Consider the following 23719-nt stretch of genomic DNA (forward strand, 5'->3'; position numbering starts at 1 on the left):
ATTAGCACCCACATACCCCTCTCGTTGACACTGAGAACAAAGACGCAAGTTTCAAATGCATTAGTGTCCAGCTCCAAATCCATACTTACCTGCTCTCCTGGATCCTGGGGGAGACACCCGATTTTGGAGGTAGTCCCCCCCAGCCCTAGAGTGAGTGAGCAAGCTTCTTGCATCTCACCCATTTCCTAGTGAAGTGGGTAGAATGGGGTGATTAATGCAAAAAATCTCGGGGTCCCCAAGGAGGGGATGGAGTCTAGTGACACGTTTCTATGTGAATGTGTCATTTTGGCTCCTCAGCTATACAAATTAGCGCCAATCACGGCAATTTCCCAATGAGCGGGCAGGGCTTAATGACAAGACTAGCCTGGCACAATCTAGGAGTGTGTGCTTGCACGGGCAAATAGGAACCTCTCAGTCCTTGTTAAAACATAATAAAAAACTGCTACTCTTTTCAAGTTGCTTCTTAAACCTACAGGATTTGCACCATTAAGAACAGCAACAGTTTGAAGAGAATGGCTAAAGCTTGGTATGTGATATTATTGCAGATCTTCTTACTAGTCATGCGTTTGCAGCTATAGCACCCTCATGCTCCCACATAACTACATATGGCATGTTTATATGGCTTATATATATCTTTATTACTTGTGACAGAAAGATCTAAACAATACAATTTGTATTTACATGAATCTTTTATACAGGATAGTGTACACAAGTGTGCTGTGTCCCTGCCAAACCACACTAATCATGGACCGGGGAGAGATGTATCAAACCTTAAGAGGACAGGTGCAGTAGTTGCCTGTAGCAACAAATCGGTTTGTAGCTATTATTTTATATAATGTACTAGATTAACGATAGCTAGAAGGTGATCGGTTGCTATAGGCAACTGCTCCAGCTGTCCTCTTTTTTAGAATGTTTGATACATCTGCCCTTTGATCCCTTATCATTGTTTCTTGATGTAGGGTATCCGTGTCAATATATAGGGTATCCGTGAATATATCAGGGTCTACATGATTGTAGGGGTCTATATTTGAACACAATCCATGCAAAGGTTTTATATATGAGTCTGTCACGTAAAACGACAAAGGGGGATATTTAATAAAACATAATTATCTCATAATAGCTGGAAAATGTTGATATTTATGTTCTCTGGAGATGGAGATAAATATTTTCTCTCCAGTGGCAGTTGCAGCGCAGTCCACAATTCAAATAGGGGAACTATACCAACTGCCAGTGAGTCCCGGACAGCGATGTCTGGCAGTGTTTAGGGTGGCAGTTGGTGTGGCTCTCCTATTTGAATTGTGGTCTGCGTTGCAGCTGCCACTAGAGAAGAGAGAAACTTGTCTCCATCTCCAGAAAACATAAATATTACAATTTCCTGATTATTTGAGATAATTATGTTTATCAAATATCCCCCAAGATGTCCAAAGAAGAGTCATATGAAAACCTTCCAAAAAGATAGTGTGTTACAATCCGGTGGACTCCAATAGAAGACCGATGGGTCACACATGTAGGAGACTTACAGTATATGCTACAGGTAAACTAATTAATAAACAAGATAAAACAATCACTAAGCACTCAGAGAAAGTGGTCACAGATTTATGTGTTTATACAGTATATAAAAAAAAATAATGAACCATTAAGGCAGCTGAGAAACATGTGTATACATCATTTCTCATACCATACATCCTGGTACTTGCTGGTCACCCTGATAACCATACTCCAATTATCTTTTATCTCATGCTGACTTACAGACAGAAGTTCCTGGAGAATAATGAATGTATAGAATAGAACATCAGACTGACTGGCAAAAACTCCAGTGTCAACACCATTGTGGATGTCAGGTGAGACTGATTCTAGTAGATAGTCCAGTTACAAGAAATAAATACATAGGGGCAAATTCAATTAGCCGCCCAGTAGGTGGCAAGACTTATTACCGTTGGTAAAACCTGGGAAAGCAGCTTTTTGCTATTCAATTTGGGTTTGGGTAGGCAGGGGTTGGGGTAGGGAGCGTGAATGTTTGTGTTGTGGGAGGAACTGGAGGAGTGGTGCTGTGGGTGGGGGAGAAGTTGGTGCGGGGGTGGAGTGTTTGGTGGAGGGGCAGGTGTGAAGGTGTTGCGACTGTGTGAGGTGCGGGTGTAAGGGAGCCGTGGGTGGGGTAAGGGCATGTGGGTGGGTGCCTCAGGTGGGTGAGTGATGTGTGGGTCAGTGTTGAGGGTGGTGGAGGGGCGGATGTGCTGCTGTGGATGGGTAATAGGCACAGCAGGCTGTGGACAGACATATAGCGTGATCTGAGGGTATCAGGTGCGTCAGTGTTTGAGACTCCTGCAAAAAGTTGCATAGGCCAGATATGTGACTGTATGAGTTGGGCGTCCCTAGGGCGGGATGCACTAACCTGTTCTGCTGTGGAAAGACCCCGTTTTGTGTCCCCCTACTGACCGGCGCTGTCCCTCGCTCCCAGTCCCTGTAGTTTTCTTATCTCCCATTGCGCCTCCTCCACGCCGCGGCCACTCTGATCTGTGTGTTGTCTCTTGCGCATGCACATATGACCCAGCCTCCCTCCTTCTGTCGTTCCACAGTCCAGTGTGCGCATGACGGAAGACTGTATGATATGCGCATGATGCGCAAGTCAAGAGACAACGCAGAGATTAAAGTGTCCACGGCAGTGAGGAGGCAGAACGGAAGATGCGTAAACTACAGGAACTGTCAGTGAAGGGCTGTGCCAGCCAGTGGGAGATGCAGAGAGGGTTTTTTCTGCTGCGGAAGAGGTTACTACATCCCAGGATAAGTCTGCAGACTGAGGGAGCTTCGGTGCAACAGCAATGGTCATTGGTGAGAGTTCCATCCTTGCCGCCCAGCATGGCACCTCCATGTCTGTCTGCGGCAGGTACTCATATATCGGTGCATGACCTAGCACCCCCTGGCCTGGGGTGTGGGTGTGATCCGCTAGCCATGGTATGTACCCGGTAGAGGAGCTGCGGGCGGCCACATGCTGCCTGCAACTACCCTCCGTATCCGCGGTGTTCCCCTCCCTGCAGATGCTGCCTGGCCATGGTGTACCCCTCGCTGCTGCACCGGCTAGGCATGGTCACCTCCCTCTACTGTGAGTTGGTAGTGTCACTGGCCACCTTGTTCGTCAGTCTGCTGCTGGCACAGGGCATGGTGTAGCTCCCTGCAGATGCTGTGACTGTATGGCTCTATCTCTGCCCATCGCTAGCCACACAGTCACAGAGTGACAGATCTGGGCTAATATATAAGAGATAGTTAAAAATCACTATAGAGACATTGGTGTACCTCCAAATACTAGAAAGAATTAGGCCCTCTATGCAGCAGCATATTAAGCAAGGAGGGGCCCTTATTAGTGAGGAGGGGGGCTAAGTGCAGTCTCTGCACGGACCCCTCCTCTTTAGCCAACAGTACAAGCGGCGGACCCTAAGGATGACGTATAAACACAATTTACATATTTTTTTAATGAATTTCACGTTAGGAAACTATTGGCCTAGGGGTGGGGTGAAAAACATTCTGATACTCTAGGGTGCCATGACGCAAAACAGTTTGGGAACCACTGACCTATACAGTACAAGAGAAGTCATAGTTATCAAAGGTAAAAGATCAGAGCATGAAACAGGGCAGTGTACAATACTGTGTATATAATCACAGAATGCTGGAAGATAGATAACACTGTGATCCGTCACTGTGACCTAAGCTCTTCATCAGAAGACAATGCAGTTGTGGTGGGGACAGCGGATTGGCCGGGAACATTCGCAGATGCCGTGTGATAAACAACAACAGCCTGGAATAAACACACAGGTGACATGTTAGGCACAAATACTCAATGCATATATCATTATGTAGTAGTAAAGACTTTTGCAGTTAGAGATGTGTGGTTCGGTTCTCTAGAAATCTGAATCCACCCGAATTCTATGGATCCGACATGAACCAATCCCTATAGATTGTAAGCTTGCGAGCAGGGCCGTCCTACCTCTATGTCTGTCTGTCTTTGCCCAGTTTTGTTCTATAATTGTTGTTCTAATTGTATAGCGCAACAGAATATGCTGCGATATATAAGAAACTGCTAATAAATAAATAAAACCAAAACCTAGTCCGCATACCCCGAGGAAATCTGATCCGCGTCAAGTGCCGGTTCAAATCTTCTCGTGGTTCGGAATTCGGGTTTAAAATTCGAATTTCAGTTTGCAAAAATTACATTATTTTAGCTGTTTTTATCGATTTTTAGCAATGACTATCAATTTTATTGATTGATTTTAAACCAAGCCGAAATCCGAATCCAAACAAAAATACTTGAGGGTGGTTTTGCCAAAACACGATGATAAATTAGAACCAAAACATGAGGGTCCACACATATCTCTACTGAAAATAGGTGCCTTACATTTAATCCAGGTAAGTGTTCAGCACTCGGATCCCGAACTTCCGTCAGCATTGTGAACATAATGTATAGATATTGATGTTGCAACACTGCCATCAGAGACAGGAAGAGCAGGGCATCAATACTCCAATGTAGAGGACTGCAGGGGTACACAGTGCATAGGCAGACAGGACTGCAGTACCCTAAGAGGATGGCATGCATGACGTAATGTGCGCGTGAAGGGGCGGGGCTGCACAGAGCAGGACATACAGATGAGGATGTGGGGGCACAATATGAACATAGAAGTGGATTGGCATGTATACTACGGGACACAGATAAGGGGAGGGAAGAGGCACAATAGCGTGGTATCCGTTCAGATGGTCGACCATGTTATGGTCGACAGTCATTAGGTCGACCACTATTGGTCGACATTGACATGGTCGACATGGACACATGGTCGACACATGAAAATGGTCGACACATGAAAGGTCGACACATGAAAAGGTCGACATGAGTTTTTTAACTTTTTTTCTTTTGGGGAACTTTTCCATACTTTACGATCCACATGGACTACGATTGGAATGGTAAAGTGTGCCGAGCGAAGCGGTAGCGGAGCGAAGGCACCATGCCCGAAGCATGGCGAGCGAAGCGAGCCATGCGAGGGGACGCGGTGCACTAATTGGGGTTCCCAGTCACTTTACGCAAAAAACGACACCAAAAAAAGTTAAAAAACTCATGTCGACCTTTTCATATGTCGACCTTTCATGTGTCGACCATTTTCATGTGTCGACCATGTGTCCATGTCGACCATGTCAATGTCGACCAATAGTGGTCGACCTAATGACTGTCGACCATAACATGGTCGACCATTCATACCGGAACCCAGCACAATACCCTGTTTCTAGCTTATCACTGACACAGAGCAGCAGCAGAACAACAGAAAGAAGGAAATGTACAGATATCAGAAAGAGGAAGATGGGGTAGTGAGGGACAGAGATGACAGAGAGTGAATCCTGGGTAAGGGAGACAGAGATGATAGAGAGGGAGATGGGGGTGAGGGGGACAGAGATAAGAAAGTGGGAACACCAATGGGAGAGAAGGAGATTAATGAAGTGAGGGAGGACAGAGATTAGAGACAGGGAGACAGGTGAAGTGAGGGAGACAGAGATGAGAGACAGGGATAAAGGAGATAATGGGATAGGACTCAGAGATGAGGATGAGGGGGACCTATGGGATACAGGGACTGTATATGGGGGACAGAGATGAGATACAAAAAAACAGGCGGATGAGTGGGAAAGAGATGAGCGACAGTGGAAAAAGGAACCCTGCAGCACTGGGCAACCTGGAACACCCCGCGTCTACACTGGCATTTTACAGGTGACATGTTGAAGGGCTTCATTCTCTGGATGCAAATTGTATTAACAAACTTCGTTAGACTGTATGATAATGTACATGAATCCAGGAATGCACTAAAAACATTCCAGTTACAATAAAAATCCATTGGGTAATAGGCTATATAGTATTGACATATAACAGTGGTTCTCAGCCTGGGGTTCTAGCACCCCTAGGGTTGTTCACTGGGACTTTCAGAGGTACTTTAAAAAAAATATTTCATGGTGGGGCATCTACGTGACAATTAGGGATTTATGTACTAAAGGTTGATTTTCATCAATTTATATTAATTTCAAATCAATTAAAAACGATTTCAATTGACATTGGGTTCCAGGGGCTGAAACACAATTTATTAATAGATGATTTTTTTATATTCATTTTTACATTTTAATAAATGTGTGTTTTAGCCCTGGAAGCTCAAGATCGATTTCTATCAATTTGAAATTGATCTAAATCAATGGGAATCAACCTTTAGTAATTTTATTATCCATTAAAAAATTTCAGAAATTGTAATAAATGAGAAATATACTATATTTGTATAATTCCTTCTAGTGTAATTTTTTTTCTTCAAATATTGTTTATAGTAATTGTGTTAATATATTATTATTATTATTATTATATTACCTAAATATTTTATCTAAAAGTAATTTTATTCCTTAAAATATATTTCAGTGCAAATGTTGGGGATACAAAAAACACAAATGGGCAGCCGGGGGTAACCAAAGTTGGAAATGATTGAGAACCATTGGTATATAAAAACTAGAGGTGTGCCCGGACCATTTTTGTTGGATTTGTATTTGGCTCTGATTCGTCATCAGGTTTTGGATTTGGATTTTCATTTACCAAATTAATTACCATGACTGGTTTTGGATTTGGATTTGCATTTTTTTTTTAAATTGACAAAAAAAACTAAAATCACATAATTTGGGGCATTTTTGGTATTTATAACCTCAATAACAGTAATTTGCAGTTAATTTTGACCACCTCACAGCTCACAAAATTGTTTTCAAAAATATTGGCCACAGGCTGCAGTGAGCTGACTGGTTACTAAGCGACAGCAGCAGCACAAGCACATGGCAGCTTATAACATGTGTATGAAACATTGCTACAACATTATGAGGTACAGTGCACAGAACAGTACAAACAATAGATGTATATATTTTTTTAACTCACAGCTCAGTTCAAACTGCATGGAGTCACAAGGCTTAGAACAAAGGGCACTGGGGTAAAGCACAACAAACAGCAAACAGTACAAACTATATATATATATATATATATATTGTGACAAGGATCACCAACACGGGGCCTCAGATGAACACTTTCGGTGTTTATTTTGAACAGCAGGTCATCACATAGCAAGTTAAATCCATATGCAGTCGGTATTACAGGCAGTAGCATACAGGCACTCTCAGCATAGCAGACTCTTGATAGGCTCCAGTAGTCCCTAGTCTAACCCACACAACCTGGCCTATCACTTGGGTAGCTAGTCCACTGTCAAGAGCAAGGTGACTCTGCCGTGGAAACCCTTATATCAGGAATTAACAGGTGCTGCTGATCATACACCTGGGATTCTGCTACTGCTTCCAAACCTGGTCTGGAACCTCCACATTACTTTCACATGGAAAAATGCTGTCTCCACCACACTCCTCCCCTTTTAGCTTCAACCACCCTGGTGAAGCTACACTATTTTCAGGCAAGCTCTCTGCCTCGCCCACCCCTACCTGTGTCATCCACCCAGGTACACAGCCTTCTACTACCTTCCAGAGGTCACCCACCTTGCCTTCTTCCTCCTCCCCTAGCTTCACCATAGGGCTGCTTAGAGGTACAGGACCTACAAACCTCCTGGAAAGGGCATCGACATTGAGGTGCTGTTTCCCAGGACAATGCCTCACCTCAAACTTAAATGGCTGCAAAGCCAAAAACCAACGAGTCACACGAGCATTCACCTCTTTCTTTGTATGCATCCACTGTAAGGGTGCATGGTCTGTGACCAACAAAAACTCTAGTCCCAATAAATAATACCTTAATGATTCAACTGCCCATTTAATGGCCAAGCATTCCTGCTCTACAGTTGAGTACCTACGCTCCCTGGGCAATAATTTACGGCTAAGATAGAGGATGGGCTTCTCTTCTCCATCTACCTCTTGGGATAGGACTGCTCCTAATCCTGTCCCAGGGGCATCCATTTGTAACACAAATTGCTTTTTAATGTCAGGAGCTTGCAAGACAGGCTCAGTACACAAAGCTCGTCTTAAATCCTGCCAATCTCGTCTGGGAATTGTTTTTTAAGACATTCGGTTAGTGGAGCCGCTCTAGCGGCGGAATCTCGAATGAACCTGCGATAATATCTGACCAAACCGAGAAATGTCCTAAGTTGTGATTTACATTTAGGTCAAGACCAGGTGAGGACTGCTTCTACCTTACTAGGCTGAGGTTTAATCTGTCCTCTGCCCACAATGTACCCTAAATACTTGGCCTCAATCATACCAATGGCACATTTCTCAGGGTTGACGGTAAGCCTGTGTGCCCGTAGAGACTGTAAAACGGCTTCTACCCTTGGTAGGTGTGAGCTAAAAATAACAATGTCATCTAAATATGCAGTCGCATATTCCCTGTGGGGCCGCAGCAACTTATTCATAGCTCTCTGGAAGGCTGCTGGGGCACCATGTAAACCAAATGGGAGCATTTTATATTGGAATAAGCCTTCTGGGGTAGAGAAGGCTATTTTTGCCTTAGCAGCTTCTATTAACGGAATCTGCCAATAACCTTTTGTCAAATCAAGTGTAGTGAGATATTGACTATTGGCTAAATTTTCTATCAAACTCATCAACCCGGGGCATCAGGGGCAAACGCAGGATTTGTAAAGGGGGGTTTCCATCAGACAAATTTCCCCACTTTCTATGGGATACGTTTAATTTGCCGGCTGTTGAGATCCCGGCGGTCAGGATACCGACTCCGGAATCCTAACAACCAACAATGCCGCCAGCCGGAATCCCGGCACAACAGGGCTATTCCACTCGTGGATTCCCACAGAGTGGCGAGCGCAGCAATCCCGCAAGGGGACTCTTAGCGCTCGCCCCGCTACCGGCATTCTGGAGTATGGAGGATGCCGCTGTCAGTAATAAATACCGAACTCCTATCTACACCTCACTTCACTATGATTTTAGACTTAAGGTGCTATTAATATATTTATATTTCAGGGAGTAATTCAGACACCTGATCGCTAGGGTGCGTTTTCTCACAGCCTATGATCAGGTCTGAACTGCGCATGCATATGCACCGCAATGCGCAGACTCGTCGGATGACTGCACGGGGCATTGGTGCATAGCGACGGGATGGTGCAAAAAAAAACGATTGCACAGGCGATAACAAGGAGAGTGACAGGAAGTGGGCATTTGTGGGTGGCAATTGACCATTTTCTGGGAGTGTCAGGGAAAACGCAGGCGTGTCTGAGCATTTGCAGGGTGGGTGTCTGACGTCAATTCCGGTCCCGGACAGGCTGAAGTGATCGCAGCGGCTGAGTAAATCCTGGGCTACTCAGAGATTGCACAAAATCAGTTTGTGTAGCTCAGCTACACATGCGAACACACACTTGCCCAGCAAAAATACACTCCCCTGTAGGCGGCAAAGTATCTGTACACAGGACAGCAAAAAAACACTTGCGACCGATCAGGTCTGAATTACCCCCTCAATCAAGTAGCCTACAGTAGTTTTACATATAGATAATTTTTATATTATTATTTACTCTTTATATTTAAATAATGTATTCAATTAGTTATGTTCCCATTAGCTTTTCCTGGTGCTATTAAACTTGTCAATTTGGCTTGAAAAATGTATATATATATAATGCATTAAGCTAAAAAATCAGTGCACATGTACAAAAATGTTGGTACTGTATACTGTTTTTAAAGCCCTTGTGAATATGAAGCAATGGTTTATTGAAGGGAGAGGTACCTTACCGAGGTCAGCTAGGAAGGGATCAGTCTGTGTGGTAGTAACTTTCAGTGTAGGCAGCTTCAAGACTTGTTGTGACCATTAGCTCTGGTTCACCTGCAGCTGGCTGAGAGAGGTCAGTGTGTGTAGCTCTACCCGGTGGGTCCGCGTATCATGGCAAAATGCCACGAGTGGGCGGAGCCTAATGCCGCGAGTGTGGCGGAGCTACACTCGTAAGCCACAATTAGCAATAAAATTGATTTGGTCCATCAGGGGGGGGGGGGGTTTCTGGGTACTCAGAACCCCCCCTGGGTGCGCCACTGCGCATAGGGTAAGAATGAAACCGGGACACTTGATTTAATTTACGGAAGTCATTGCAGAACCGTAAGGCACCTGAAGGCTTCGGTACTAGGACAATTGGATTATTCCACTCACTGGTGGATTCTTCTATAACTCCTAGGAGTAACATCTCTTCCACCTCCTGCTTTACCGCTGCCCGCTTCGCTTCGGGTATGCGGGTAAGCATGACTTCAATGGGTAACTGGAATTCTGAAATCTTTTTAGCTACCAAAGTGGGCCGATTGGTAATTTCCTTCCAGGGTTTTAACAGGTTTACATGGTAGATCTGTACCTCCCTCCTTCTACCCTCCTGTCGGACCCTGTAATTGACCGGTCCCACTGCCTCGATGATCTCATAAGGTCCCTGCCATTGTGCATACATCTTGCTTTCTGTGGTGGGCACCAGCACTAACACTTTGTCTCCCGGATTAAAGGAGCGGTTGGCTGAGGTGACATCATGCCTCTGTTTCTGACGTTGTTGGGCCCTTTCCATGTGTTCGATCAGTAGCGGCGCAATCTGCCTTAGACGGCCATATAGCTGGGCCACAAACTGAACGATGTTAGGGTCCTGGCATGGTTGTTCTTCCCACCCTTCTTTTAAGAGATCTAGAATTCCTCTGGGCTGTCTCCGATAGAGGAGCTCAAAGGGACTAAACCCTGTAGAGGATTGGGGTACCTCTCTGACCGCAAACATCAAGTAAGGTAGGAGCAGATCCTAATCTTGTTTTTCTTGTGACACTGCCCTCTTTATCATTTGCTTAAGGGTTTTATTAAATCTTTCTACCAGGTAAGAATGCCAAATTTATTTCTCACAAATATTTAAAAATGCCCGCTCTAATATATATTGTAAATGCCTGCACATCTTATTACCAAATCCCATAAAAGTGCGCTGTACATCGCACAACACTGCATCCCATAAGAGAACACAATACACCCACACATTATCTGAGTTCCAAAGCTCATTGATGTATATATTTGTTGTTAAAAGGGTATGGATTCAATATATATTACAAAGTACAGTATACCTATAGTTACATGAATACAACTCACACAGTAAACAGTTAGAACATACAATTACATACAGTCATATGCCATTACATACAGATTTAGTTACATGCCAGCGATACAATTACCATTCCCTCCATATGACTCTCTCTCTCTTTCCTCTGTAAAATCATGCAAGACCTCCATCTCCCTCTAAGACCAAAAAGCAAGTACCTTCCTCTGTGACCAGCAAAGTGTGTTAACTAGTTTCTGGGGGAGGGGTTCATGATGAGTCACTATTCTCTTTGTATGTGCTGAACATGCTCAGCCCTTGGGGACGTCCAAATGGGCTGGCCTGAGTTTCCTGTTTGGAACTTCTATTGTTCTAATAAAGTGATTTTAGCTTTTATACATTCAATCATAATTATCCGCTGCAATGTCCTACAACTTAATAACAAGTATCAAATTAATCTACACATTAAGCTGGTTGCTTCAATAGTAAACATGACAGGTCTATCTGGTTCCATTCAAATAATACACATACATGACACCACTTCATTACATATACAATTCTAAATCATCATGATGTCTGGCGCTTGATATTATTATAATTATGTACTGTATGAAATAAGTGTTGAATCCATCTCTGTGGCATGTCCATGTAAATGCATGTGTTACCATATATTGCTGTGCTCGCTGCGCATATTTGCAAGTATAGCGACTCATATGTGTGTAGTTTGTATGTTCTCTTTATGTAATATTTTTGACTTTGACACAGGCCATCTGTCTGCGGGTGATACACCGAGGTGGCATTCCTGTTTACGTTTAGCAACCGGCATAAATCTTTCATGTCTTTAGACACGAAAGGTGTACCTTGGTTCATTAAGACCTCTTTCGGTATTCCTAAGCGGGTATACATGGTTAGTAGTTCTCTGGCAATAGTGCCAGATTTCATATTGTGCAGGGGTATAGCCTCTGGGTACCTGGTGGCATAATCAACTACCACCAATAAGTATTGGTGCCCTCAAGCAGATTTTTCCACTGGCCCTATCAGATCCATACCAATTCCCTCGAAAGGTACGGAAATGATAGGGAGGGGTACCAGTGGAGCTCTAAACTCTGACCGAGGGGCTGTCCTCTGGCAGAATGGGCATTCCTGACAATACCTCTTAACGGAAGCATAGATGCCGGGCCAAAAGAACCTTAACAGGATGCGTTGGAGTGTTTTCTCCCCCCCTAGATGGCCACCCCACAAATGCGTATGGGCAGCTTCTAACACCAAGCGCTCCAGTTTTCGGGGGAACCAAGAGCTGATCTACCTTTTTCCCTTGTAAAGTAGCGACACGATATAGCAAGTCATTTTTCAAAACACAATATGGTACTCCCTCTGATGGTAAAGCATCAACTACCCTGCCATTGACTACTTTAACAGTCTCAAAGGCGTGTACCAAATTGCTGTCATCGCGTTGATCCCAAAGTCCTGCAATGATATCTTCTCACCAACTGGGTTCCGATGGGCCTATGACTCAGTCTCTTGGGGTGGTTTGGGACCGGCAGCCTCTCTCCCGGATGCTAAACTTTGGTAGTCTCTGGTCTCTGGTTGTTTCGGTGGTCGATGGTTTGTTGGTAGCATGCCAGGTAACCAGCTCCTGCAGCAATGGAAAGTCCCAGCCCAGTATCAGCAGATACGGGGGTCTGGAGGTCACCGCCACTACCACCTTTAATGACCGACATTGAACGGTCAGGGGTAAGTAGACATGTGGGCACTCCTCCACATCGCCATGGATGCACAACCACACTCTGACAGGGGGCTGGACCTTGTCAGCTCCCGGAGGAACCACGTTGGCCGCGACAACTACCGGTATCCACCAGGGCCCAAATCTCCCGGGTTTTCCACCTGTACCTTCACCTGGAAAAGGGAGGACTCTGCTTGGGATACCCCGCTGCCACCATGCTGACCAACGGCCGAGCCGTTTTCCCTGCACTGCAATCCATCGGCTCGCCCTGTTTTGGGCAATCCCGCCACACATGACCAGGCTCGCAGCACTCAAAGCACACCAAGGGAGGCGGAGCCTTTGGTTTAACTACTGGGACCTGAGTTCTGAGTTTAGGTGGTAGCCTGGCTTTATTCAGCTTTCCCAGCGTCAGGTGCCGCTCAATCAACACTGCCAACTCCTCAAATGTCTGGGAATCAGTCTGAAGGGCCCACTGCTGCACCAAGCGGTCTAACACCCACATAGCCTGGTCCAGTGCGACTACTTCCACATACTGTACTGCAAAGTTTTTATCCGACTGCAACCAGGCCCTTGCCAGTCAGGCTAAGGCTAGTTTGGCCAGCTAAACCTGGGAGGCTCAGAGCCCTCCAGCCACCAGTCATAAAATTCTTGGGCTTTGCTGGGCCCCCGTCACTCCAATCCTATCCAGTATAACCTTTTTCAGGCCAGGATAGGAGCGTGCCTCAGCCGCAGTCATGTCCACATATGCCCGCTGTGCCTCCCCTGTTGAATAGGGAGCCAGCCTGTAAGACCATTCCTCTGCAGGCCACCCCAGCCGTGTGGCCGTGCGCTCAAACATGCAAAGGAATGCCTCTATATCATCCGCTGGGTTGAGCTTTAGTAACCTTTCCCGCTCTGGCTCAGATTTTTTAAGCGCTTTTAACTCATCGCACAACATTTGAATTTGAGTTTGCTGTCTTTCAGCCTGGGTTTGTTGCCCCTCATGTACCATCTAAATCTGGGTTTGTTGCCCTTCATGTAACATTTGAATCTGGGTTTGTTGCCCAGCTGCAAGTTCAGCAAATTGTTTTAGTAACTCCTCCATATTGCCCTGCGTGGCCTCTTTAAGGACAAATCTCAGAAGTTTAATATAATGTGCCAGGCTTATCAAACAGTCCAAGCCGACACCCGCCTGTTTTGCTGGCTATTTAACACATAACAGCAAGCAGTCTGCCTATAATGCTATGGACGTTTAAGCATACTTACCGACTTCTGGGCTGCTCTCGGATCAGCAGGGGGGGCTGGCAGTCAGGTGACGCGCAAGGGGGGGGGGGGGGGGGGGGGGGGCGGACCGGAGGCGGAACGGGGGCGGGCCGGAGGCGGAACGGGGCGTGGCTTCTGGATCACATCATTTAAGCCACGCCCCCCGCTGTGTAATGCCGCGATTACCGGCATTATGCAGCAGGGGGCGTGGTTACTAGAGATGAGCGCCTGAAATTTTTCGGGTTTTGTGTTTTGGTTTTGGGTTCGGTTCCGCGGCCGTGTTTTGGGTTCGAACGCGTTTTGGCAAAACCTCACCGAATTTTTTTTGTCGGATTCGGGTGTGTTTTGGATTCGGGTGTTTTTTTCAAAAAACACTAAAAAACAGCTTAAATCATAGAATTTGGGGGTCATTTTGATCCCAAAGTATTATTAACCTCAAAAACCATAATTTACACTCATTTTCAGTCTATTCTGAATACCTCACACCTCACAATATTATTTTTAGTCCTAAAATTTGCACCGAGGTCGCTGTGTGAGTAAGATAAGCGACCCGAGTGGCCGACACAAACACCGGGCCCATCTAGGAGTGGCACTGCAGTGTCACGCAGGATGTCCCTTCCAAAAAACCCTCCCCAAACAGCACATGACGCAAAGAAAAAAAGAGGCGCAATGAGGTAGCTGTGTGAGTAAGATTAGCGACCCTAGTGGCCGACACAAACACCGGGCCCATCTAGGAGTGGCACTGCAGTGTCACGCAGGATGGCCCTTCCAAAAAACCCTCCCCAAACAGCACATGACGCAAAGAAAAAAAGAGGCGCAATGAGGTAGCTGTGTGAGTAAGATTAGCGACCCTAGTGGCCGACACAAACACCGGGCCCATCTAGGAGTGTCACTGCAGTGTCACGCAGGATGTCCCTTCCAAAAAACCCTCCCCAAACAGCACATGACGCAAAGAAAAAAAGAGGCGCAATGAGGTAGCTGTGTGAGTAAGATTAGCGACCCTAGTGGCCGACACAAACACCGGGCCCATCTAGGAGTGGCACTGCAGTGTCACGCAGGATGTCCCTTCCAAAAAACCCTCCCCAAACAGCACATGACGCAAAGAAAAAAAGAGGCGCAATGAGGTAGCTGACTGTGTGAGTAAGATTAGCGACCCTAGTGGCCGACACAAACACTGGGCCCATTTAGGAGTGGCACTGCAGTGTCACGCAGGATGTCCCTTCCAAAAAACCCTCCCCAATCAGCACATGATGCAAAGAAAAAGAAAAGAAAAAAGAGGTGCAAGATGGAATTGTCCTTGGGCCCTCCCACCCACCCTTATGTTGTATAAACAAAACAGGACATGCACACTTTAACCAACCCATCATTTCAGTGACAGGGTCTGCCACACGACTGTGACTGATATGACGGGTTGGTTTGGACCCCCCCCAAAAAAGAAGCAATTAATCTCTCCTTGCACAAACTGGCTCTACAGAGGCAAGATGTCCACCTCATCATCACCCTCCGATATATCACCGTGTACATCCCCCTCCTCACAGATTATCAATTCGTCCCCACTGGAATCCACCATCTCAGCTCCCTGTGTACTTTGTGGAGGCAATTGCTGCTGGTCAATGTCTCCGCGGAGGAATTGATTATAATTCATTTTAATGAACATCATCTTCTCCACATTTTCTGGATGTAACCTCGTACGCCGATTGCTGACAAGGTGAGCGGCGGCACTAAACACTCTTTCGGAGTACACACTTGTGGGAGGGCAACTTAGGTAGAATAAAGCCAGTTTGTGCAAGGGCCTCCAAATTGCCTCTTTTTCCTGCCAGTATAAGTACGGACTGTGTGACGTGCCTACTTGGATGCGGTCACTCATATAATCCTCCACCATTCTATCAATGTTGAGAGAATCATATGCAGTGACAGTAGACGACATGTCCGTAATCGTTGTCAGGTCCTTCAGTCCGGACCAGATGTCAGCATCAGCAGTCGCTCCAGACTGCCCTGCATCACCGCCAGCGGGTGGGCTCGGAATTCTGAGCCTTTTCCTCGCACCCCCAGTTGCGGGAGAATGTGAAGGAGGAGATGTTGACAGGTCGCGTTCCGCTTGACTTGACAATTTTGTCACCAGCAGGTCTTTCAACCCCAGCAGACTTGTGTCTGCCGGAAAGAGAGATCCAAGGTAGGCTTTAAATCTAGGATCGAGCACGGTGGCCAAAATGTAGTGCTCTGATTTCAACAGATTGATCACCCGTGAATCCTTGTTAAGCGAATTAAGGGCTCCATCCACAAGTCCCACATGCTTAGCGGAATCGCTCCGTGTTAGCTCCTCCTTCAATGTCTCCAGCTTCTTCTGCAAAAGCCTGATGAGGGGAATGACCTGACTCAGGCTGGCAGTGTCTGAACTGACTTCACGTGTGGCAAGTTCAAAGGGCATCAGAACCTTGCACAACGTTGAAATCATTCTCCACTGCGCTTGAGACAGGTGCATTCCACCTACTATATCGTGCTCAATTGTATAGGCTTGAATGGCCTTTTGCTGCTCCTCCAACCTCTGAAGCATATAGAGGGTTGAATTCCACCTCGTTACCACTTCTTGCTTCAGATGATGGCAGGGCAGGTTCAGTAGTTTTTGGTGGTGCTCCAGTCTTCTGTACGTGGTGCCTGTACGCCGAAAGTGTCCCGCAATTCTTCTGGCCACCGACAGCATCTCTTGCACGCCCCTGTCGTTTTTTTAAAAATTCTGCACCACCAAATTCAAGGTATGTGCAAAACATGGGACGTGCTGGAATTTGCCCATATTTAATGCACACACAATATTGCTGGCGTTGTCCGATGCCACAAATCCACAGGAGAGTCCAATTGGGGTAAGCCATTCCGCGATGATCTTCCTCAGTTGCCGTAAGAGGTTTTCAGCTGTGTGCGTATTCTGGAAAGCGGTGATACAAAGCGTAGCCTGCCTAGGAAAGAGTTGGCGTTTGCGAGATGCTGCTACTGGTGCCGCCGCTGCTGTTCTTGCGGCGGGAGTCCATACATCTACCCAGTGGGCTGTCACAGTCATATAGTCCTGACCCTGCCCTGCTCCACTTGTCCACATGTCCGTGGTTAAGTGGACATTGGGTACAACTGCATTTTTTAGGACACTGGTGAGTCTTTTTCTGACGTCCGTGTACATTCTCGGTATCGCCTGCCTAGAGAAGTGGAACCTAGATGGTATTTGGTAACGGGGGCACACTGCCTCAATAAATTGTCTAGTTCCCTGTGAACTAACGGCGGATACCGGACGCACGTCTAACACCAACATAGTTGTCAAGGCCTCAGTTATCCGCTTTGCAGCAGGATGACTGCTGTGATATTTCATCTTCCTCGCAAAGGACTGTTGAACAGTCAATTGCTTACTGGAAGTAGTACAAGTGGGCTTACGACTTCCCCTCTGGGATGACCATCGACTCCCAGCAGCAACAACAGCAGCGCCAGCAGCAGTAGGCGTTACACGCAAGGATGCATCGGAGGAATCCCAGGCAGGAGAGGACTCGTCAGAATTGCCAGTGACATGGCCTGCAGGACTATTGGCATTCCTGAGGAAGGAGGAAATTGACACTGAGGGAGTTGGTGGGGTGGTTTGCGTGAGCTTGGTTACAAGAGGAAGGGATTTACTGGTCAGTGGACTGCTTCCGCTGTCACCCAAAGTTTTTGAACTTGTCACTGACTTATTATGAATGCGCTGCAGGTGACGTATAAGGGAGGATGTTCCGAGGTGGTTAACGTCCTTACCCCTACTTATTACAGCTTGACAAAGGGAACACACGGCTTGACACCTGTTGTCCGCATTTCTGGTGAAATACCTCCACACCGAAGAGCTGATTTTTTGGGTATTTTCACCTGGCATGTCAACGGCCATATTCCTCCCACGGACAACAGGTGTCTCCCCGGGTGCCTGACTTAAACAAACCACCTCACCATCAGAATCCTCCTGGTCAATTTCCTCCCCAGCGCCAGCAACACCCATATCCTCCTCATCCTGGTGTACTTCAACACTGACATCTTCAATCTGACTATCAGGAACTGGACTGCGGGTGCTCCTTCCAGCACTTGCAGGGGGCGTGCAAATGGTGGAAGGCGCATGCTCTTCACGTCCAGTGTTGGGAAGGTCAGGCATCGCAACCGACACAATTGGACTCTCCTTGTGGATTTGGGATTTCGAAGAATGCACAGTTCTTTGCTGTGCTGCTTTTGCCAGCTTGAGTCTTTTCATTTTTCTAGCGAGAGGCTGAGTGCTTCCATCCTCATGTGAAGCTGAACCACTAGCCATGAACATAGGCCAGGGCCTCAGCCGTTCCTTGCCACTCCGTGTCGTAAATGGCATATTGGCAAGTTTACGCTTCTCCTCCGACAATTTTATTTTAGGTTTTGGAGTCCTTTTTTTTTCTGATATTTGGTGCTTTGGATTTGACATGCTCTGTACTATGACATTGGGCATCGGCCTTGGCAGACGACGTTGCTGGCATTTCATCGTCTCGGCCATGACTAGTGGCAGCAGCTTCAGCACGAGGTGGAAGTGGATCTTGATCTTTCCCTAATTTTGGAACCTCAACATTTTTGTTCTCCATATTTTAATAGGCACAACTAAAAGGCACCTCAGGTAAACAATGGAGATGGATACTAGTATACAATTATGGACTGCCTGCCGAGTGCAGACACAGAGGTAGCCACAGCCGTGAACTACCGTACTGTACTGTGTCTGCTGCTAATATAGACTGGTTGATAAAGAGATGTCTATGTAACTATGTATGTATAAAGAAGAAAGAAAAAAAAACCACGGTTAGGTGGTATACAATTATGGACGGACTGCCTGCCGAGTGCAGACACAGAGGTAGCCACAGCCGTGAACTACCGTACTGTACTGTGTCTGCTGCTAATAATTTAGACTGGTTGATAAAGAGATGTCGTAGTAGTATGTATGTATAAAGAAGAAAGAAAAAAAAACCACGGTTAGGTGGTATACAATTATGGACGGACTGCCTGCCGAGTGCAGACACAGAGGTAGCCACAGCCGTGAACTACCGTACTGTACTGTGTCTGCTGCTAATATAGACTGGTTGATAAAGAGATGTCTATGTAACTATGTATGTATAAAGAAGAAAGAAAAAAAAACCACGGTTAGGTGGTATACAATTATGGACGGACTGCCTGCCGAGTGCAGACACAGAGGTAGCCACAGCCGTGAACTACCGTACTGTACTGTGTCTGCTGCTAATATAGACTGGTTGATAAAGAGATGTCTATGTAACTATGTATGTATAAAGAAGAAAGAAAAAAAAACCATGGTTAGGTGGTATACAATTATGGACGGACTGCCTGCCGAGTGCAGACACAGAGGTAGCCACAGCCGTGAACTACCGTACTGTACTGTGTCTGCTGCTAATATAGACTGGTTGATAAAGAGATGTCTATGTAACTATGTATGTATAAAGAAGAAAGAAAAAAAAACCACGGTTAGGTGGTATACAATTATGGACGGACTGCCTGCCGAGTGCAGACACAGAGGTAGCCACAGCCGTGAACTACCGTACTGTACTGTGTCTGCTGCTAATATAGACTGGTTGATAAAGAGATGTCTATGTAACTATGTATGTATAAAGAAGAAAGAAAAAAAAACCACGGTTAGGTGGTATACAATTATGGACGGACTGCCTGCCGAGTGCAGACACAGAGGTAGCCACAGCCGTGAACTACCGTACTGTACTGTGTCTGCTGCTAATATAGACTGGTTGATAAAGAGATGTCTATGTAACTATGTATGTATAAAGAAGAAAGAAAAAAAAACCACGGTTAGGTGGTATACAATTATGGACGGACTGCCTGCCGAGTGCAGACACAGAGGTAGCCACAGCCGTGAACTACCGTACTGTACTGTGTCTGCTGCTAATATAGACTGGTTGATAAAGAGATGTCTATGTAACTATGTATGTATAAAGAAGAAAGAAAAAAAAACCACGGTTAGGTGGTATACAATTATGGACGGACTGCCTGCCGAGTGCAGACACAGAGGTAGCCACAGCCGTGAACTACCGTACTGTACTGTGTCTGCTGCTAATATAGACTGGTTGATAAAGAGATGTCGTAGTAGTATGTATGTATAAAGAAGAAAAAAAAACCACGGTTAGGTGGTATACAATTATGGACGGACTGCCTGCCGAGTGCAGACACAGAGGTAGCCACAGCCGTGAACTACCGTACTGTGTCTGCTGCGACTGGATGATAAATGATATAAAAAATATATATATATCACTACTGCAGCCGGACAGGTATATATTATATATTATATAATGACGGACCTGCTGGACACTGTCTGTCAGCAGAATGAGTTTTATTTTTATAGAATAAAAAAAACAACAACACACAAGTGAAGTCACACGACGAGTGTTTAACTTTTTCAGGCAATCACAATATAAGTATACTACTAACTATACTGGTGGTCAGTGTGGTCAGGTCACTGGTCAGTCACACTGGCAGTGGCACTCCTGCAGCAAAAGTGTGCACTGTTTAATTTTAATATAATATTATGTACTCCTGGCTCCTGCTATAACCTATAACTGGCACTGCAGTGCTCCCCAGTCTCCCCCACAACTATAAGCTGTGTGAGCTGAGCAGTCAGACAGATATATAATATATATAGATGATGCAGCACACTGGGCTGAGCCTGAGCAGTGCACACAGATATGGTATGTGACTGAGTCACTGTGTGTATCGCTTTTTTCAGGCAGAGAACGGATATATTAAATAAACTGCACTGTCTGGTGGTCACTCACTATATAATATTATGTACTCCTGGCTCCTGCTATAACCTATAACTGGCACTGCAGTGCTCCCCAGTCTCCCCCACAATTATAAGCTGTGTGAGCTGAGCAGTCAGACAGATATATAATATATATAGATGATGCAGCACACTGGGCTGAGCCTGAGCAGTGCACACAGATATGGTATGTGACTGAGTCACTGTGTGTATCGCTTTTTTCAGGCAGAGAACGGATATATTAAATAAACTGCGCTGTCTGGTGGTCACTCACTATATAATATTATGTACTCCTGGCTCCTGCTATAACCTATAACTGGCACTGCAGTGCTCCCCAGTCTCCCCCACAATTATAAGCTGTGTGAGCTGAGCAGTCAGACAGATATATAATATATATAGATGATGCAGCACACTGGGCTGAGCCTGAGCAGTGCACACAGATATGGTATGTGACTGAGTCACTGTGTGTATCGCTTTTTTCAGGCAGAGAACGGATATATTAAATAAACTGCACTGTCTGGTGGTCACTCACTAGTAAACTCTCTGCACTCTCTACACTTCTACAGTACTCCTCCTAGTCCTAAGCTCCAGTAAATCTCTCTCTCTTATAATCTAAATGGAGAGGACGCCAGCCACGTCCTCTCCCTATCAATCTCAATGCACGTGTGAAAATGGCGGCGACGCGCGGCTCCTTATATAGAATCCGAGTCTCGCGATAGAATCCGAGCCTCGCGAGAATCCGACAGCGTCATGATGACGTTCGGGCGCGCTCGGGTTAACCGAGCAAGGCGGGAAGATCCGAGTCGCTCGGATCCGTGTAAAAAAAGCTGAAGTTCGGGCGGGTTCGGATTCCGAGGAACCGAACCCGCTCATCTCTAGTGGTTACAATGACGCGATTCAACAAGAATCGCGTCATCGCCTGCCCGGACCGCCCACTTTACTCGTTAAGTGGGCGGCGGGCAGGGGGTGACCCTCGTAAATCGGGAGACTTGCCTGCTCTTCCGGGGGGCCGGGAGGGTCACCCGTTTTTCGGGAGCCTCCCGGCCATTCCGGGAGGGTAGGCAAGTATGCGTTTAAGGCTGCCACTTGCACTGCATAACCAGAGAGGAAGAAAAGAAAAGGGAAAACTTGCAGTTTAAACACCGGTATGCTGCTTACCAACAGTTTCTGCTGTACACCGTGTCTTTGCTCGCATTTTCCACCACTTGTGACAAGGATCACCAACACGGGGACTCAGATGAACACTTTCGGTGTTTATTGTGAACTGCAGGTCACCACATAGCAAGTTAAATCCATATGCAGTCAGTATACAGTAGCATACAGGCACTCTTAGCATAGCAGACTCTCGATAGGCTCCAGTGGTCCCTAGTCTAACCCACACAGGCCCTCATTCCGAGTTGATCGCACGTAGCAACTTTTTGCTGCTCGTGCAATCAACTTGACGCCGCCTATGGGGGAGTGTATTTTAGCATAGCAGGGCTGCGATCATTTGTGCAGCCCTGCTATGCTAAAAAAGTTTCCTGCAAAACAAGACCAGGGTAAGAGTTACTTATCCTGTGCGACTGATTCAGCGACGAAGGTCCCGGGATTGACATCAGACATCCGCCTTCCAAACGCCTGGATCTTCCTGGAAAACAGTCCGGAACACCTCCCGTCTGTCAGTCTTTATGCGATCGCTGCTGTGATCACTTTCTGCGCTGGTGGCGTCGCTGCCCTGCGACGACCGTCACCGGGCAAGGACGCGCGTGCATATTGCGGGTGACGCGCGGCCGCAGTCCCGACCCGTTCGCACCACAGCGAAGAACCGCTGCGTGTGAATGGGTAGGAATGACCCCCACAACCCGGCCTATCACCCGGCCTATTCCACCATCAAGAGCAAGGTGACTCTGGTGACCTGGAAACCCTTATATCAGGAATTCCCACGTGCTGCTGATCACACACCGAGGATTCTGCTACTGCTTCCAAAACCAGGTCTGGAACCTCCACATTACTTTCACATGGAAAAATGCTGTCTCTGCCACAATATATATATATATATATATATATATATATATATAAAAAATAATTTTACATTTTTTTATTATTCTGGTTTTTAACTTGTGGCTTGGTTCAAACTGTGTGGAGTCAAAGGGCTTATACATGCATGTGAACAAAGTGCACTAAAGTAAAGTGCACCAAACAGTTTAACAATAGATCTTAATTATATAATTTTTCTGTTTTTGAACTTGCAGCTTGGTTCAAACTGCATGGAGTCACAGCACTTATAGGTGCACGTGAACAAAGTGCACTAGAGTAAAGTGCACCAAACAGTACAAATGATAGAACTTAACTATGTATTTTTTTATTTTTAGGTTTTTAACTTGCAACTTGGTTCAAACTGCATGGAGTCACAGGGCTTATAGATGCATGTGAACAAAGCGCACTAGGGTAATGCGTTGCAAACAGTACGAACAATAGAACTTAACTATATTTTTTAGATTTCTGTTTTTGAACCTGCAGCTCAGACTGCATGAAATCACAGAGCTTATAGATGCACCAAGGTAAAGTGCACCAAACAGTACAATTTACAGCAGAGTACAGCGCAACATAAATATACGTTATGGTAAGAACTTACCGTTGATAACGGTATTTCTCCTATGTCCACAGGTTTCCACAGGATAACAATCGTTGAGGCAGCACTGTACCGTGGGTAAGCGTTGTTGCGACCCGGCGGAGAGTTGTTGGAGCGACTCTTTCCGATATGCGTGTAAGACGCTGTTAGGTAAGATCACTCAAAAACAATTTAGTAAGACTATAAAAATAAAATAAGAAAGCTTAGGGCTGCTAAACACAGCAGCCCTGTGACCATGGTCCGGCTCCTGCCGCACCAAACAAAAAACTGATTTGCCTGAGTCGGTGGGCGGGGATATATGGACGAGCCCGTTGCATCCTGGGAGGACTGAA

General features: G+C 46.0%; 1 protein-coding gene across 3 annotated transcripts in view; it reads right to left on the reverse strand.

Annotated features, from left to right (window-relative positions):
* Nucleotides 1-613: 613 nt before the first annotated feature.
* Nucleotides 614-23719, reverse strand: part of LOC134966629 (membrane-spanning 4-domains subfamily A member 4A-like) — an 81762-nt gene continuing 58656 nt past the window's right edge. For all 3 annotated transcript variants that reach the window (XM_063943525.1, XM_063943523.1, XM_063943524.1), the window contains one exon: nucleotides 614-3790. In XM_063943525.1, coding sequence (XP_063799595.1) covers nucleotides 3689-3790 — 102 coding nt within the window. In that variant the 3' untranslated portion in view covers nucleotides 614-3688. The remainder of the gene's footprint in view (nucleotides 3791-23719) is intronic.

The sequence above is a fragment of the Pseudophryne corroboree genome, chromosome 10, assembly GCF_028390025.1.
Source record: "Pseudophryne corroboree isolate aPseCor3 chromosome 10, aPseCor3.hap2, whole genome shotgun sequence".
Taxonomy (NCBI): Eukaryota; Metazoa; Chordata; class Amphibia; order Anura; family Myobatrachidae; genus Pseudophryne; species Pseudophryne corroboree.